Source organism: Pteropus medius, unplaced genomic scaffold, assembly GCF_902729225.1.
Source record: "Pteropus medius unplaced genomic scaffold, Ma_sr-lr_union100, whole genome shotgun sequence".
NCBI lineage: Eukaryota > Metazoa > Chordata > Mammalia > Chiroptera > Pteropodidae > Pteropus > Pteropus medius.
This window is the reverse complement of record NW_024347731.1, coordinates 867,484-882,272: the sequence shown is the minus strand read 5'-3', so window position 1 is coordinate 882,272 and position 14,789 is coordinate 867,484. Positions and strand designations below refer to the sequence as shown.

At 37.4% G+C, this 14,789-nt stretch overlaps 1 protein-coding gene across 1 annotated transcript in view; it reads left to right on the top strand.

The window, feature by feature from the left end:
- Nucleotides 1-4,675: 4,675 nt before the first annotated feature.
- FGF10 (fibroblast growth factor 10) overlaps nucleotides 4,676-14,789 on the top strand; it is an 80,047-nt gene continuing 69,933 nt past the window's right edge. The window contains exon 1 of the mRNA XM_039877094.1: nucleotides 4,676-5,805. Coding sequence (XP_039733028.1) covers nucleotides 5,466-5,805 — 340 coding nt within the window. The 5' untranslated portion in view covers nucleotides 4,676-5,465. The remainder of the gene's footprint in view (nucleotides 5,806-14,789) is intronic.

Sequence of the window (14,789 nt, the reverse complement as noted above, 5' to 3'; positions counted from 1 at the left end):
TTGTGACTGATATCAGAATGTTTAAATTTTTGGTCTAGGATATAGGACTAAGAAACCCAGAGGGCTTGAAGTAGGAGGCACAGCTCTACAAAGGAGCACGGAGGACAAACAGAAGCCTTCACAAACTTCACAGCTTTGTCAAAGAAAGGTTCTGTTTACCATCTGTTGGGAGGTGACAAACAGCAGCTTTGTGGAAATACGTTTGTTGTGTTTGGTGCCAAAAGTGCAGAGTTTAGTTTCCAGGAATTTTTGGTGATTTATTGAATGATTTAAACATTGTTACATATAATATTTTTTCCTGTCAAATGATCCTTTTCACCATCTTGGCCATTTTTCCTTCTCAATAATAGATCATTGAGTATATTTGAATGCTAGGGAATAGAAACTCTACCTTAGTATCAAACTTTGAAAGAAAAATTATTATTTAAGTCAATACCTATGCTTTGAATATTACACTGCTTTATGGAAATTTAATGTTAGAATGCAGAAAGCAGATTAAAAATAAATCAACTTTTCTAGAAGGTGCTACAAATTTTCTGCAGGAAAACTTATAAATTCAGGTTATATAGAAAAAATCCTTGAATATTCTGAAAATGCACGCTATGCATTGCTTTCTAATTGTGTTCATTTCACAAGCTTTGATAAAATAGCCCCCTTTGCCAAATATGTATTAGCATTTATTTGGGTAATCAACTGGTACTTAACAATTCAACACTAAATTATTTTTTTTTAATTTTCTATAGCTAATTTATTGCAGCAAAAAAAAAAATGGCTAATTTTTTATTTATTTTCTACAACCAAAGCTTCCAAACCCTTTTTATCACTTCCAGCCTGGCACCTAAGATATATTACAGTGATGAGTGGTCAATGATAAGGAGAAGAGGAGCAGGGAGGGAAAAAAGAGAAAATAGACAGGATAAGTATTTAAAAAAAAAAATTAGGACAACAGCCTATATAGTCTAGAACCTGAATTCTAAACTCTTTTCTACCCCTGATTGACTTGGGCATCAGTTCATTCATCTATAAAGTGAATGAGCTGGATTCAATTATTGCTAAGATTCCCACTGGCTCTGAAGTATTGCTCTATTCTCTGTGAGGTAAGACCTCTTTTCCTTTCATTTGAAATCTCTAGTAAAAAAAAATAAGATATCACTACTTCATTTGCCCCAGATGTCACTGGTCATTAGCTGCATCTTGGGAAGATTACAAATGCCAACAATGCCTTAAAACTGGCATCTTCCATATCCAAAAGAGATAATGGGCTGCATAGTCATATTCACGTACTTATAAGAGCTGCACTGCAGGTTTCAAAAATGAGGCCTGCACATGTCTATTTTGTAGAACAGCCTGGCTGACTTTTGACCTGATTTAGTTATTATCTGAAGCAGCTTACTGACACTGCCAATAACATCACACATAATAGAACACACATCTTGTAACTGAACCACAAATAGTGCCCAGTAACATAAAAAGTCCAGGAAACACATACTTAAAATGTAAATTGCTCAAACAGAATAGCTACCGAAGTCTCTGGAAGTACATATTCAAACGGCTTCTCCGGGGTTAAATAGCCACATTGTAGGATTCTTCAATGGCTGCTGCCATGGTCTTGCTTTTAAAAGCCTAAATCATTTCTCAAGACATCACATTTAATAAAAGGCCACATTTATTTCCCCCATTCGAGATTTAGCCTAATATTACTGGATTTGTTTAGGGCATAGAAGTAAAGCATGGCTTCCAGAGATTAGAGAAAAATAGCCTTTTAGAATTAGTAGGTACCACTCTAATCTGAAGCTTGTACTGTCCTTTTCAATCACTGCAGAGAAACAATTAATAAAGGAACCCATTAAGACCTGATTATTGCTGCTAAAAAAGAAAGATAGAATTTCAGTCCTTTGAAGTAACTGAGAATGATTCAGGCCTCATTACAGAGATATAATCTACATTCATACATTTATGTTAGTGATTCAAATCTATTGGGAGAGATTGAATTCCGTTAAATAGTGCATCTTTCCTGTGGAACTTTTCTCAGGCTTTCTCGGGCTAACCTAAGAGGTGGCCTAACAATGCAAAGCAATGGAGTATTTAGGGATTCAACTGTGCTATAAAAGAAAGCCTGAACAGAAAAGAGAAAGAAGAATGAGATATAATCTAAAAAGCTATGTCAGCTTTTCCTTTGGGCTGTTTTGTAAATGCCCTTCCTGTCATCGCGCTGTACAGAAAAGCAGAGAAAGGATTCTAGAAATTTTAAACACTGCACCTGCTACAAACAGATTTTAATATGAAAGTTTCAAAGATGTGTTTTTCCTCATTTCAGACAGAATGAACAGAAAACTTTTAAAGTTCTGAATAGCTTCTTCCATTGGAGCAGAAAGTTAGTAGATGAGGGGGAGAGAGAGAGAGAGAGAGAGAGAGAGAGAGAGAGAGGCACAGGCTTCCTTTGGGGGTAGAAGTGGGATGTCTCTTGTGAGTTAAAAAAATAAAATAAAAGGATCTCAAGCTGGCATCAATAGTGTTGATGCCCAGTGTAGAGAAACCTCAAAATAATAACTTCCTGTGTTGTGTAATTTTTCATAACGGAACTTTTATTGTATGGTTTCATCAAACTCAATTTAAAAAAAAAACATGTAGTTTTAATTAGTTGTCAATTCAAACATTTGGAGTCTGCTGAACAATTGGGCTGAAACCCTGGTCCCTTAGAAACACTACACTCTCTTTCAGGCATTTGTCAGCTCAAGTATAAAACTGTGAACTAGAAAATTGAAATTAGCACTGTGAGTTCATTTTTAAATATCCATGCTGTAATGAAAGAACAAGATTTGTTTGATGTATGCTCTTTATTTGCTAAACTCTCCAATTAATAGTTACAGAAATCAGAGCTAATTATATTAAATTTAAAAATTTTAAATGTGGTGCTTTACCACATTGTCGAAATCTTCCAAATAAGCATTGAAATGGGTTATAAATAATGCAGTTAAAATCCATGATTCTAGTATTAGATAGTTTTATTTCAAAGGCTCTGAATGCACAGGAAGATATAAGAGCACAGACGTCAAGTCATTTTTCAGGTCACTGAACAGCACTATCTGACAATCATCCCTGATGCCCATCGCAAAAGCTAGATTTTTAACTTCTTTGTATTTTTGCCTGCTCACAAAGAATATTGAGGCCACATGCACATTACTGGGATTCTGGCTTGTATATATAACACAAGCTATTATGATTAGTTCCCTCCCAATTACAGTTGTAGAGATCAAACTCCCACTTTCACCTTGAAGTGATTCCCTTCTTACAATAGCAGCCTATTAGACTGAACCATAGGAAATCGCTACTTTTGATGGTAGACTACCATAAAAGATTGGCAATTTACTGTTTAAACAACACAATTGTCCAGCTGCTTTGCAGAAAATAAGTATTTTATACCAATACATTTTTAGGCGCTTTCAAGCACGCTTTCCCTGGTTTAAAGTAATTCTTAAAGAAATGATCCTATAGGAACTGTCTCTTACTCAGATTGGAACGAATTTTCCACAGTATTTATTCTTTGTGCCTCTTAATTCTCTGCAAAGTCTTCGCAACTAGGGACTTGGTTCTATCTATACCTGGGTTTCGCGTAAGTTTCTATTCGTGACGAGGATGTCGCGGGGTGGCGAATATGATGAAAAAGAGAAGCGAGCTGAGGGTGCAGTTATATTGTAAAATAGAGACCTTTAAAAGTTAAATTTGAAGATAGAAAAAAGAAAATGTCTCTTTGTGACAAAGTATAAAGGAAAGTGCATAGAAAACACAGAAGAATATTGGCGAAATTGTATAGTTAAATCTTCGCAATCTCAATAAACTACATCGCTTTGAAGTGCACGCGTGATTCCGTAAATGGCTCATGTTAGCAATTAGAAATCCGTCACTTGGGTCCCGATTTCATTTGCGCCCAGAGAGGTAACTTTTAAGGGTGACGATAAATCTCCCTGAGCTTAAAAGGCAGAGAAAGCCAAAGTGTGAACTTTTTACTTCAGCAACGGAAGAGAGAAATCAGTGATTCATTAAAGCAGAGACCTCCTTGGAAGCTGGCAGAAGAGGAGAAAAGGAAGCTAATTATGTCTCCCTTTTCTGTGCTTGCTCGGACCAGTTTATAATCTACTGGTTTGGAGGATTTGTCCTCAGCATCTTCTGCTTTCTACCCCAGCCCTCCCCTCCTTCTGGGAGAGAGGGGGGAAGAAAAAAAAAGTCAACTAAGCACCAGGCTCCAGGTGGCTCTCAAGTACTTCGCTGCCAAAAGAGAAAAAAAAAAAAAAAAACTACTCTGGAAAACAAGTGAGAAAGGGGCTCCCCAGAGGGGATTGGTTCAGGCTGGAAGACAGCAAAATTTGGAAAGCCTGAGGATATAGCTCGCGCCGGTGGCCTGCGCAGCAGCGAGCACAAGGACGCTTTTGCAGCAATTAGCCGGAGCTGGAGGCGCAGCGGGGCGGAGGCTGCGGCTGCGGTGGAGCAAAGAAGGGACCTAGCAGACCCCCAGCTCCGCAGAGAGGCAACGTGCTCTCCTCTAGCTCCCCGGCTCTCCCTATTCTCGGCCCCCTCCCTCCTCCCTCTCCCTGGCGTTCCCAGCAGCCCAGGGTTTCAGATGTCCCACCGCCGTTTGACCCCCTCCCCCTGCTTCTCCACCCCTGCAAATGAGGTTTGACCAGCAGAGGCAGAGCCCACCTCTGGCTTAGAATCACTGACATTTAGACTCCAGACTTCAACCTGTTTACAAGCGGGCTTTCTAAAGAAAGGGGGTGGGGGGAATAGAGCCAAACAAAACACCAACCGCCATCCCCCCAAACAAGAAGTGACTTTCTGCCGGCTTCAAACCAACAGGCACCACCAAAAAGAGAAAGCAAGAGGGAGAAAAAACAGCGGCGACTGGGCAGCTGCCTCCAGTTCTGACAACTCTAAAGGGACGCACTTTTAGAACTGGCTAGCAGTCTGGGACTCTGCGGCGAGGGACCAGAAAGTGCCAGCCGCAGACGGGCGCAGATCTCTCCAGGAGCCTCCCACTGTTGACCCCTCTGGGTTTTGTTCACTGTGCTGTCATCTGTTTTTCAGACTTTTTTGTTTGTTTGTTTGTTTTACATCTAACATGGTAAAGAAAGGAGTGAAGAAGAGAACAAAGTAACCCCTGGGGGAGTGAAGAGCACTGGTGACCAACTCCACCACCGCCACCAAACAGCTCCTGCTACTGCGGCCACCCACGTCCACCATTCACCCGGAGAGTTGAGAGGCGCATAGCGGCAGCGGATCCCAGAAAGGCAGTCGGTCCTTCCAAGGAGTTATGGATGTTGGTGCATTCATTTCTGGCCACATCTGCACCCAGAGGGAGCTAACTAGCGGCCGCCACCTCCAGCTGTCTCCTTGCCTCGCACCAGGTCTTACCCTTCCAGTATGTTCCTTCTGATAAGACAATTTCCAGTGCCGAGAGTTTCAGTACAATGTGGAAATGGATACTGACACATTGTGCCTCAGCCTTTCCCCACCTGCCCGGCTGCTGCTGCTGCTGCTTCTTGTTGCTGTTCTTGGTGTCTTCTGTCCCTGTCACCTGCCAAGCCCTTGGTCAGGACATGGTGTCACCAGAGGCCACCAACAATTCCTCTTCCTCTTCGTCCTCCTCTTCCTTCTCCAATCCTTCCAGTGCGGGGAGGCATGTGCGGAGCTACAACCACCTCCAAGGAGATGTCCGCTGGAGGAAGCTATTCTCTTTCACTAAGTACTTTCTCAAGATTGAGAAGAACGGGAAGGTCAGCGGTACCAAGAAGGAGAACTGCCCGTACAGTAAGTAACAAATGCACGCTCCCCTCCTTCCAATTATCCACCCCCACCCCACAAGGGGGGAAAATCTGTTCCAGATGTGGCCAGCTAAATATTTACGTCCCCAACCCCTGTAAAATGATTAAGTGGAATACTTTCACACTAAATCACCCCCCCCCAGCCCTGTGTATACATTGTGCAGCCGCACCCCCTCCCTACGGCATGCTCCCTCTACACCCTCGACTCCTTGCCACCCTATCCGCCTTCTCTGGCTTGTCACTCGCCTGACCACGCAGGGCGCCTGAGAGTTGTTGCAGTTCACTGATGCCCCTCTCTGTCCCAACCATCCTCCCAAGGTCTCCTTTCCCTCCCTTCTGGAAATGGCTCAAGTACACACATTTTGTTTCTTTTTGCTAGCAATCTTATTAAGAGTTTTGGGACAGTTTCCTCAAGCTGAAAATAATTATCCACTGTCAATTATAGGGGTTTTATGGGAACTTTATTTAAGAGAGAAAAGTCAATTCCATTCGCTTGCCACCCCCACTCGTTTACCCCACCACCTCTCTAGTTAGGAACAAAAACATTTTTCTGGTTTTAATTTTTTTTTTGCGGGGGGGGGGTGCTCCCTCATGTTGGCTTGAGTGATTGCAGTCCATGAAGTTAGCTTTCCCGCACCACCGCTGCTATTTGTCTTCTGCCTGCCTTCTCTCTTGGTAACATGATGCTCATGTCTGCATTGTCAATAGCATATGCGCTGCTTTGTTGTGTCCTGTTGTACTCATTTCTTCTGAAACCTCTCATATTGCAGAGCCATACTACTACAGCACTGTAAACATCTGGGACTGGATTCACACAGACCTCACACAAATTTCATTGTCATTCTTTTATTTTCAAAGTAAAAGTCATAAGTCTGTTTCCATGGCTATAATAGTTTATCCCATAGGATGAGGATTTTCTCCTCAGTACAAATTATGCCTTGAATTTCTGGATTTCTTTCCTCTTTCATTTTTCTCTTTCTCCTTCAGCTCTGTTTCTTCTTTCTTGCTTGCTGGTCTGTGGGTTGGGTAGGAGGAGGGAGAACTAGAAGAGGAGTGGATATTGTGTCTCTTGAATCAGTCCAGCAAAAGCCAGATTACTGTTGGCTTCCTTTCCTAGTTACTTTCAAGTGGTGAGGCTTATTCATCCTCTATTGATTGCTATTTGAAAGGATCCTGAGGCTATGTAATGGCACACTGAAGATAGTAGGCAATGACATTTAAATGTCTTTAATGACCATTTAGCATTATTTCAATGGTACTTTCAAGTCATCTTTTAAAGGAACCTTTTTGTGTCAGTTGAATGGGAATTTAAAACATATTTGCCAGCTACCTTAAATACATGGATCATACATTGCAAGATTCCTTGGTAAGGAAAGTATCTGGTATGAATGGGAAAGACTATTAATCAGAACTTAGCATTTTCTTTTTAAATAAAGATTGACAAGAATTAAGACAGTTTTCTTATTTGGGCACTCACATTCAGCACTAACTTCTGTTCCTCCTCAGCTGTTGCTTCCATTTACTAAAATTAGCAATATGTTTACAAGTAATTATATTTGTAGAAAGATTTTAGAGTATCCCATTTTATGTTTAATACTAAAGATATCAGATAGCCAATTATCTATATATTTGTTTCCATTCTGATTCACAGAAAGTGGCTGAAATAATATCATTATAATAATTGTTGCCTGACTTCATTAGGTACCACTTTTAGATTTTATGGCTATTGATTATAAATTTAATACCTTTGTTCACTTCTAAAACAAAATAGTTGTGGTGTCATCCAGGTAGGATAATGGGAAAGAAGTGGTTCAAACACTTACTGAAGAGTGAGCTTGAGGGTTTAAAAAATATATAATTCACAGGGACTGAAATTCTTCTTTTGTATTTTTAGTTCATGGAGATAACTCAAAGAAATATAATAAAATTTTAGCAAAATTTAACTTGAGCAAACTTTTTTTGACACTAACATGATATTGCTCTATTTTAAGTGTCTTTATGATGTAACAGGACAATCTACGCTAATTTATGCAACTTAAATTACTATTTTCTGATATGTTATTAATGATTTAGTAAAATGATTTTGAGGGTACACATTGAATTATATTGTTACAGTAAGAATTATCTGCAAAAAAAGTATACAACTTTTACTGCATAAAACTGAGTGTGGAAAATTTCCATTCTAACTGTCCCAAATATACTACTATCTCTTCCATAAGATGAAGTATAATAATAGTTCTTGTTAAAATTACAATATCTTATATAGTAATGCAATCTTAATCAGTGGTTGAAAATGAAACGGGGCGGGTCTTACTCTGTTAAATAATGTCAAGCCATAAATAATTTAAGCTTTCCAAGAACATCTGTATGAAGACATAGCAAGTGAAAAGGAGAGGTTTAAAAAGCTTTAATTCCACATGTGGCCGGTTAATCAGAACACTGCTACAACTTCCAGCTGGACTGATTCAGCTGAACTACATGGTATCATTAAGATATTGTCTAAATGTTGCATAATTACATGTGAACAAACTTTTGCCATGCCTACAGGGTAACCAGCCAGCCAGCCCACCAAATGGCAGCCTGTTAAATATTAGGGTATCTAACCTCTGAAGAGTGTCAGTTCCTTGTCCAAAAACCACATTTCAGTAACATTTTCCTAAACAAGTTATTAATTATTCTCAATACACAAAGCTGTTCTTTGAGGTTTGCTTATTTGAAGCTTAATTTTCTTTGTTACTTTGACCCTAGTATTATTGCTGCTAAAATACAGTAACAGCTTATCTAAGAGGTTATATGTTTGTAATGTCCTGGGTAATTAAACAACTGTTTTCCTGGCTTTTTGCCAGCAAAATGCTACCAAAGGGAAGTAAAGAAATCACCCATAAACATTGCAAAATCATTTTTAACTTCTGCCTCCAAAGCTGGTTTCCAGAAATTGATGGCTCTAAACATATTACATATGCTAAAAAAACAATCAAACAAACAAAAAAACTCTTCTCAATTCGGGTGATTACTATAGTTTCTTTTTTTGGTGGGGAGGGGGTATTTTTTGTTTTCTTCCTAGCCATTATAAGAAAGTAGAATAAAGGGAGCAGAGATGAATTATGCTTCTTCTGCTAGAAGTCTGAGAAAGCTTGAATAATTTAGAATAGCTGTGGTGTATCTGTCACTAGATATGTTCAGGCTCATTTAGGTTTGTTTTATCATTCTTTACATCTAGAGCTTTGCCCTTGAAACATTACCACTCGGCTCCAGTTCCGGCCTCCTAGAAAGGCTGGATACAGCTGTTAGGTACCCTTGCAACTGGGATTGGTGGACTTATTTCTGAACATGAGTAAAACAGTTGTGGGCTTCTCCCACGGTCGTCATTTGTAGAAAAGGGGAGCCTAGTGAAAAGAAAATGTATCTCTAAACTCGAAACAGCCAAGGATGGATATTCTCGAAATGGAAAGCCACCATGCTTATGAATCTTTCCAGAAAAGGAGTTTGGGAGACAATAGAGAAAACAATATGTACTGAATATGTACTATGTGCTCTATTTCTTCAAATATATATCTCATTTAATGCTAACAATAGTCCTATAATTTAGAAATAACTATCTACATTTTTCAAATATGAACACTAAGTCTGAAAAAAGTAAATTATCCGAGGTCATCAACTAGAAATTGGCAGAGCTGGGATTCAAGCCTAAGTCTATTGGGTTACATTGCTCCTCTTTTCTTCTACCTGTTTGCCACTGGCAACACTAATACCAATATAGTAGAATTAGGCACCCCAAAACTCTAAAAATCAAATTATCTGAAAACATTATTGCTTCTTGCTATGAATACCAACAGTGGAATAGAAACAGAAATATCATTGCATGCAGCTACATGGTATCAGACTCTGTGCATTCTCTAGGTGAACTATCTCTTTTGATATTATGTTGGGGATATAATTGCTTATGAATATACAAAATACACATACATCGATCTCATTCATTTTAAAAGAGGACATTAGAAATATACGACTCTTTAAGAAAAGTCCATGAATGTCACAGTATACAGTAATTGTTTACAACTGAGGGCCAAATGTTTAATTGTTCCCACATGTAATAAAATAATTTAATTGGAAATACCAGTGTGAAATTAGACTGCTGCAGACTTCTGATATATGACTCCAAAAGCAGCAAAAACTTAAAGACCTAAAGATAGAGGACAGATAGATATGAAAAGCTTTAAAATGAGTCTGCAAATCAAAAAGTTACTTTACCACATAAAAAAGAAAGGTTATTGTCTTGCATTTTTACTTTTTAACCAGGGAGTTAAATTGAGAAAATAACTGTTGAGGAAAATAGGGACTTGAATATTATCTCCTAAAAATAATACAACAGTTTCCTGGGAAGAAAACCAATATACAACTTACAGCTTCCCCTGGTGTCTTATTTAAGTTGTGGTTGTATCTAGAGTGTGGTTGCATAATTTATAACCAGCAGCATTTAATTCTGAGCATCAAGGATTTATGAAGGTGGAAGGCACTGTATTTAATGCTTACGTGACACTGGTCCTGTTACCTTTACTGCATTCCTACCATATGGACCCTCCACTTTGATGGCTTTATCATAAATCCATTAAAAATACACAATTACAGAGAGTTTCCTCTTCATAAATATGATTTATAACCATTTACTAGAAGAAACCCAAGAAAACGGTTGGCAGAAATCACATGCCAATATTGGAGTATGAGAATTCAGAAACACCAATCTTTAGGTCTTGGGTACTACAGTAATCTATCTATTGCCCAGATGTATGGACAATTCTTTCAAAATATGTCTAAAATGATGTTTAAGCACAAAATTTAAAAGAAAAAGAAGCATGTCTTATAGAATGAAGGAAACCCCATTGTATGACTATTTATTCTACATTTTTACTATCCAGTTTAGAGTGAAAGCCTTATTCTAGTTCATTTCTGTGTGTGTGTGTTTAATGAACTTATAATAGAACATGAATGAGCACTTTAAATTCCTGCACAATTACCTTAATGTTTGAGGCAAACCCCATTTATTATCCAAATGTCTGACTTTGCACAAGCCAAAATGTTGGGAAAAAAGTTGACAGGTCATTTGAAATGGAGCTAATGTTCCTCACATTTATGAGCTGCCTATGAATATCTACATCTTTCCTAAGCCTTAAATGTCTGTATGCTTATCCAAAATTGTCGTACAAATGATATTTCTTTATTATGCTTCAGAAGGAAGAGTAATGCATGTGTATTAGTTCAAAGTGATTTTAATCTATCATAACATTAATTCTGTGAACTTTGCAACGAAGAGTTACTCGGATGACATTTTTAGTATTACTGTTCCAACATTTGTCAGCATTAATAGTTGATGTTCGCTTAATGTAAGTAAGTAGAATATTAGAATTTCCCTCCCAGAAATTAAAGTTCTCTTTTAATTTTCCAGTAAGATGGCACGTAAGATTCATGTTTATGTAATTTTAATACGGTTTTATTGGTCTAGAAAAGTAATGAATCTCATTTTGTCTCAAGTTCTTTATGCAGAAGTATTTTAATTTTTTATGGTATATCACGATGATTTAAGATCATTTACACTTGCAATTTAACCAATGGTGTTTGTTACTTGGTTTTACAGGTTAAAAATATTTACTTTTCATAATTGGCAATCTTTTTATTTTCAGTGCCTGTTACCTTTACCTATGCCTGTCAGTCAGTATAACAAGTGATAACTTAGTAACGTGCCTTTAATATTAGTGAAAGAAAATATAGCTGCATCTTGGGAAGTCACCAGTGATACTCTGATACTGAATTAATGAATACAAAATGTTGATGCTTTACAGAATCAGTTAAAACCAAATATTTAATTAGTACAGATTTTATACATAGAAAGTTTCAAGATATCTAAAAGGGAGCCAGGTCACCAAAAAAATAATAGCCTTAAAGGCTTCCTTGCTTTTAAATCAGGTCAGTTCTGTTCTTTCTTTGAACACTGTGTTCTAATTGGAACAATAAATCAAAGATGACACTCAGAGTAGATTCCCATGTAAGGTGGACAACTGGACAGTGACTTTTTACTGCTGCTAACACGTGCATCCAATTACCATTTGATAGATTCACAGTGCTGGAAGTAAAGCATTGCCTCATTTTATAGTTCACCTAATAATTCTTCAACCTAAATCTGTCCAACTTTACCTATATCTAACCTGTCAGTATGTGTGTTATCATTAATGAGGAATTTTCAAATGTTTGGCATGCTTCTTACAATGAATAATGATATTGAGATATTAATGAATCATTTAATCAATCATAATAGAAGAGCTAAAGTATTGATTAAATCAATGAATCCTCAACTTCAAGTGATTGTCAACTAAACATAACCTAATAAGTAAACTACAATTATAACTTAATTATGAACAATTAACTGCAACTTACTTCTAAATAGCAGCGGTTAACTTTAAACTTAGGAACTTTTTTGAAAAGGCCTTTTTCTATAATCATTATTTCTTTCCATGACCTTGTATTAACAAGCTTTACTAAAAAACATACGTAAATTCATCCTTAACCTTTTTGAGGTGCTGCCCTTATTTGAGACTAACTTGGCATATTCATAAAGTCTTTATAATTCAAGGCCCATCAACTTCTTTTTAATAGCTCTGTCTCGAGGCAGTTATACATCTGAAATATTGGCCATCTGTGAGAACCCTGCCTCTGAGGCATTGCGAATCCTGATACTTTATCACCCCTTCATCACTTCATTATTTTCTCCTCCTTTTCTTGTTCTCTTTTTTTTCTTTTCCTTGGCTTCTAAACCCCTTACATATCATCAAGGCCAAGAGAAGTCGTCCATTATCACTGCTTAGCATCCTATGTTACAGTTAGAGCCAGTGGCCTATGTGGATATGTAGCATGCAAAAGGGATAGTTATTATTCCATGCAAAAAAGTCTCCAGCAATGTAAATTCAAGATATTTCATCAAGAGTCTTTTCTCATTCTGAATCTCCAGTGAATTCTCTCTCAAGCCAATTTCTTGTATCTTTCTCTTTAGTGAAGTCGGCAAACCACAGATAAGTAAGTACCTTACGAGAACGGATGGTGACTATCTGGTTACTAAGTAACCAGTTCTGCATTTTTCCTCCAGGTTAAATATTCTGTTCCCAATAACTCTGCCTACAGGTTCATTTTACCTTTCTTTCCAGTTGTTTTAATACATGAAACACTTACCAGCTACGTCATCAGTTTCCTTATCTTTTTGCCTTTGTCTGGACTCCTGTAAGAGAAAGAAAGTGAAGATGATTTAAAATAAAAAAATTATTTCTATTCTATTTTAGTCATTTATTTTAAAGAAGATGGATGCTTATTTTGAGGTCTTTAGTATTTCTAACTTCTAGAATTTCACTTAGATTATACAGCTTCTCTGTAAACCCCTGCCAAATGTAGTTCCTCAAAATGAAACCCATGTTCTCGTTAATAGTGGTTATCAAAAGGGAAAATGTAAAATATACATTAATGCACACTTCAGGCTGACCAAATATAGAAATGCACATATTGTTATTAAAAAGATATTTGAGATACTGACAGAAGTTAGAATTTGAATTAACAGCATCTTTCCAGGAAGAACCCGCTGGCTCTGATTGATAAATTAGATTTATTTTTATTGTATGCAGAACCTGACTATTTATATATATTAAGTAGATGTGTTACTGTAGTAATAAAGGCCAAGCTTTTTTTTATAACTGGTTTCAAATTACAATTGGTTTCAAATTATATAGATATATTTCCTAAATAGCTTTGATTGATTGATAGAATTATCAAAAGAAAAAAATGCTCTGTAACATGTGGAAAATGGTCATACATGGATATTAATTCACTATTTATGATCTATAGTGAGATATATTTACAATGTTATTAATAATAGTAATTACCGTTGTAGTAAACTGGATTTCTGGGGCATTTTGGGGAACATCTCTGTAGAAGAATATGATTCCACGGATACAAAAAAAAGCGCTAGGGATGTTAGTTGGATTATGGTATAAAAAGTTGATGAAGAAAACTACAGAAGTGTTTTAAAGCTGAAGCAAGTGAGATTGTAAAGCCCATATAGTTAGAATGTTGGGAGCCAGAGGAAAAACAGAAGAGGCATGGAGCATTTGAACAGATTGTGAAAGAAGGAGACATTTTGCTGTAGTGATGAAGACAAGGGTTTTGAACTCCCAGGAAAGAAATCAAGCTAATGAGTAGCGCTGCAAAAGGGCTGACGTGACAAGAAAGATGTGAGGGAAATATAACCCAAGCCTTGGCATTTGACTGGATGTTAAATTAACTGAAATGAGAACCTGTGATCTAAAAGGAATCCCGCAGAAGTAATCGCAGCCACAGTATCAAAGTAAGGAAAACTAAGTCCAAATTTCTGCTAAAGAAGCAGTACGATAGAGGGATTAAAAGTGTGGACTTTAATAAACGGCGATTTCAAGTATGTACTTGGATTGAAAGTGAGCTTTGAGGACACAGAAGTGGGTGCATCTGAGACTCCAAACTGCCAGACAATAGTGTTATGACTTGGGCAAGTTGTCATCAGTAAAACAAGGATATTAACAATACCGACCTCTTTCCAACATGATAAAGATTTAATGAGATCATTCATTCATTGAACAGAAATTTACTGAGTTCCTGCTTTGTGTCAGATATTGTGTGACATTTAAATAGAGTGGTGAAAAAAAAAAACATGTTGGTTTTGCTCTCACAGAGCTTCACTCTACAGAGTGTCAAAGAAATAAACAAGTAAACGAAGAGATATATGATGAAAAACTGGAGTAAATGCTATGGAAGAACTCTTCCAAACCTCATGGATAGAGAAACCTTTTGAAGGTGGCAGATGGGAGGAAGGAAACAGCAAGGGGAGAGTTTTGTGCCTTTCTCAAGAAGTGGAGAAAAGACACACTAAGCCTGGGGTTTGGGGAGAAGTTTGAAGAAGTT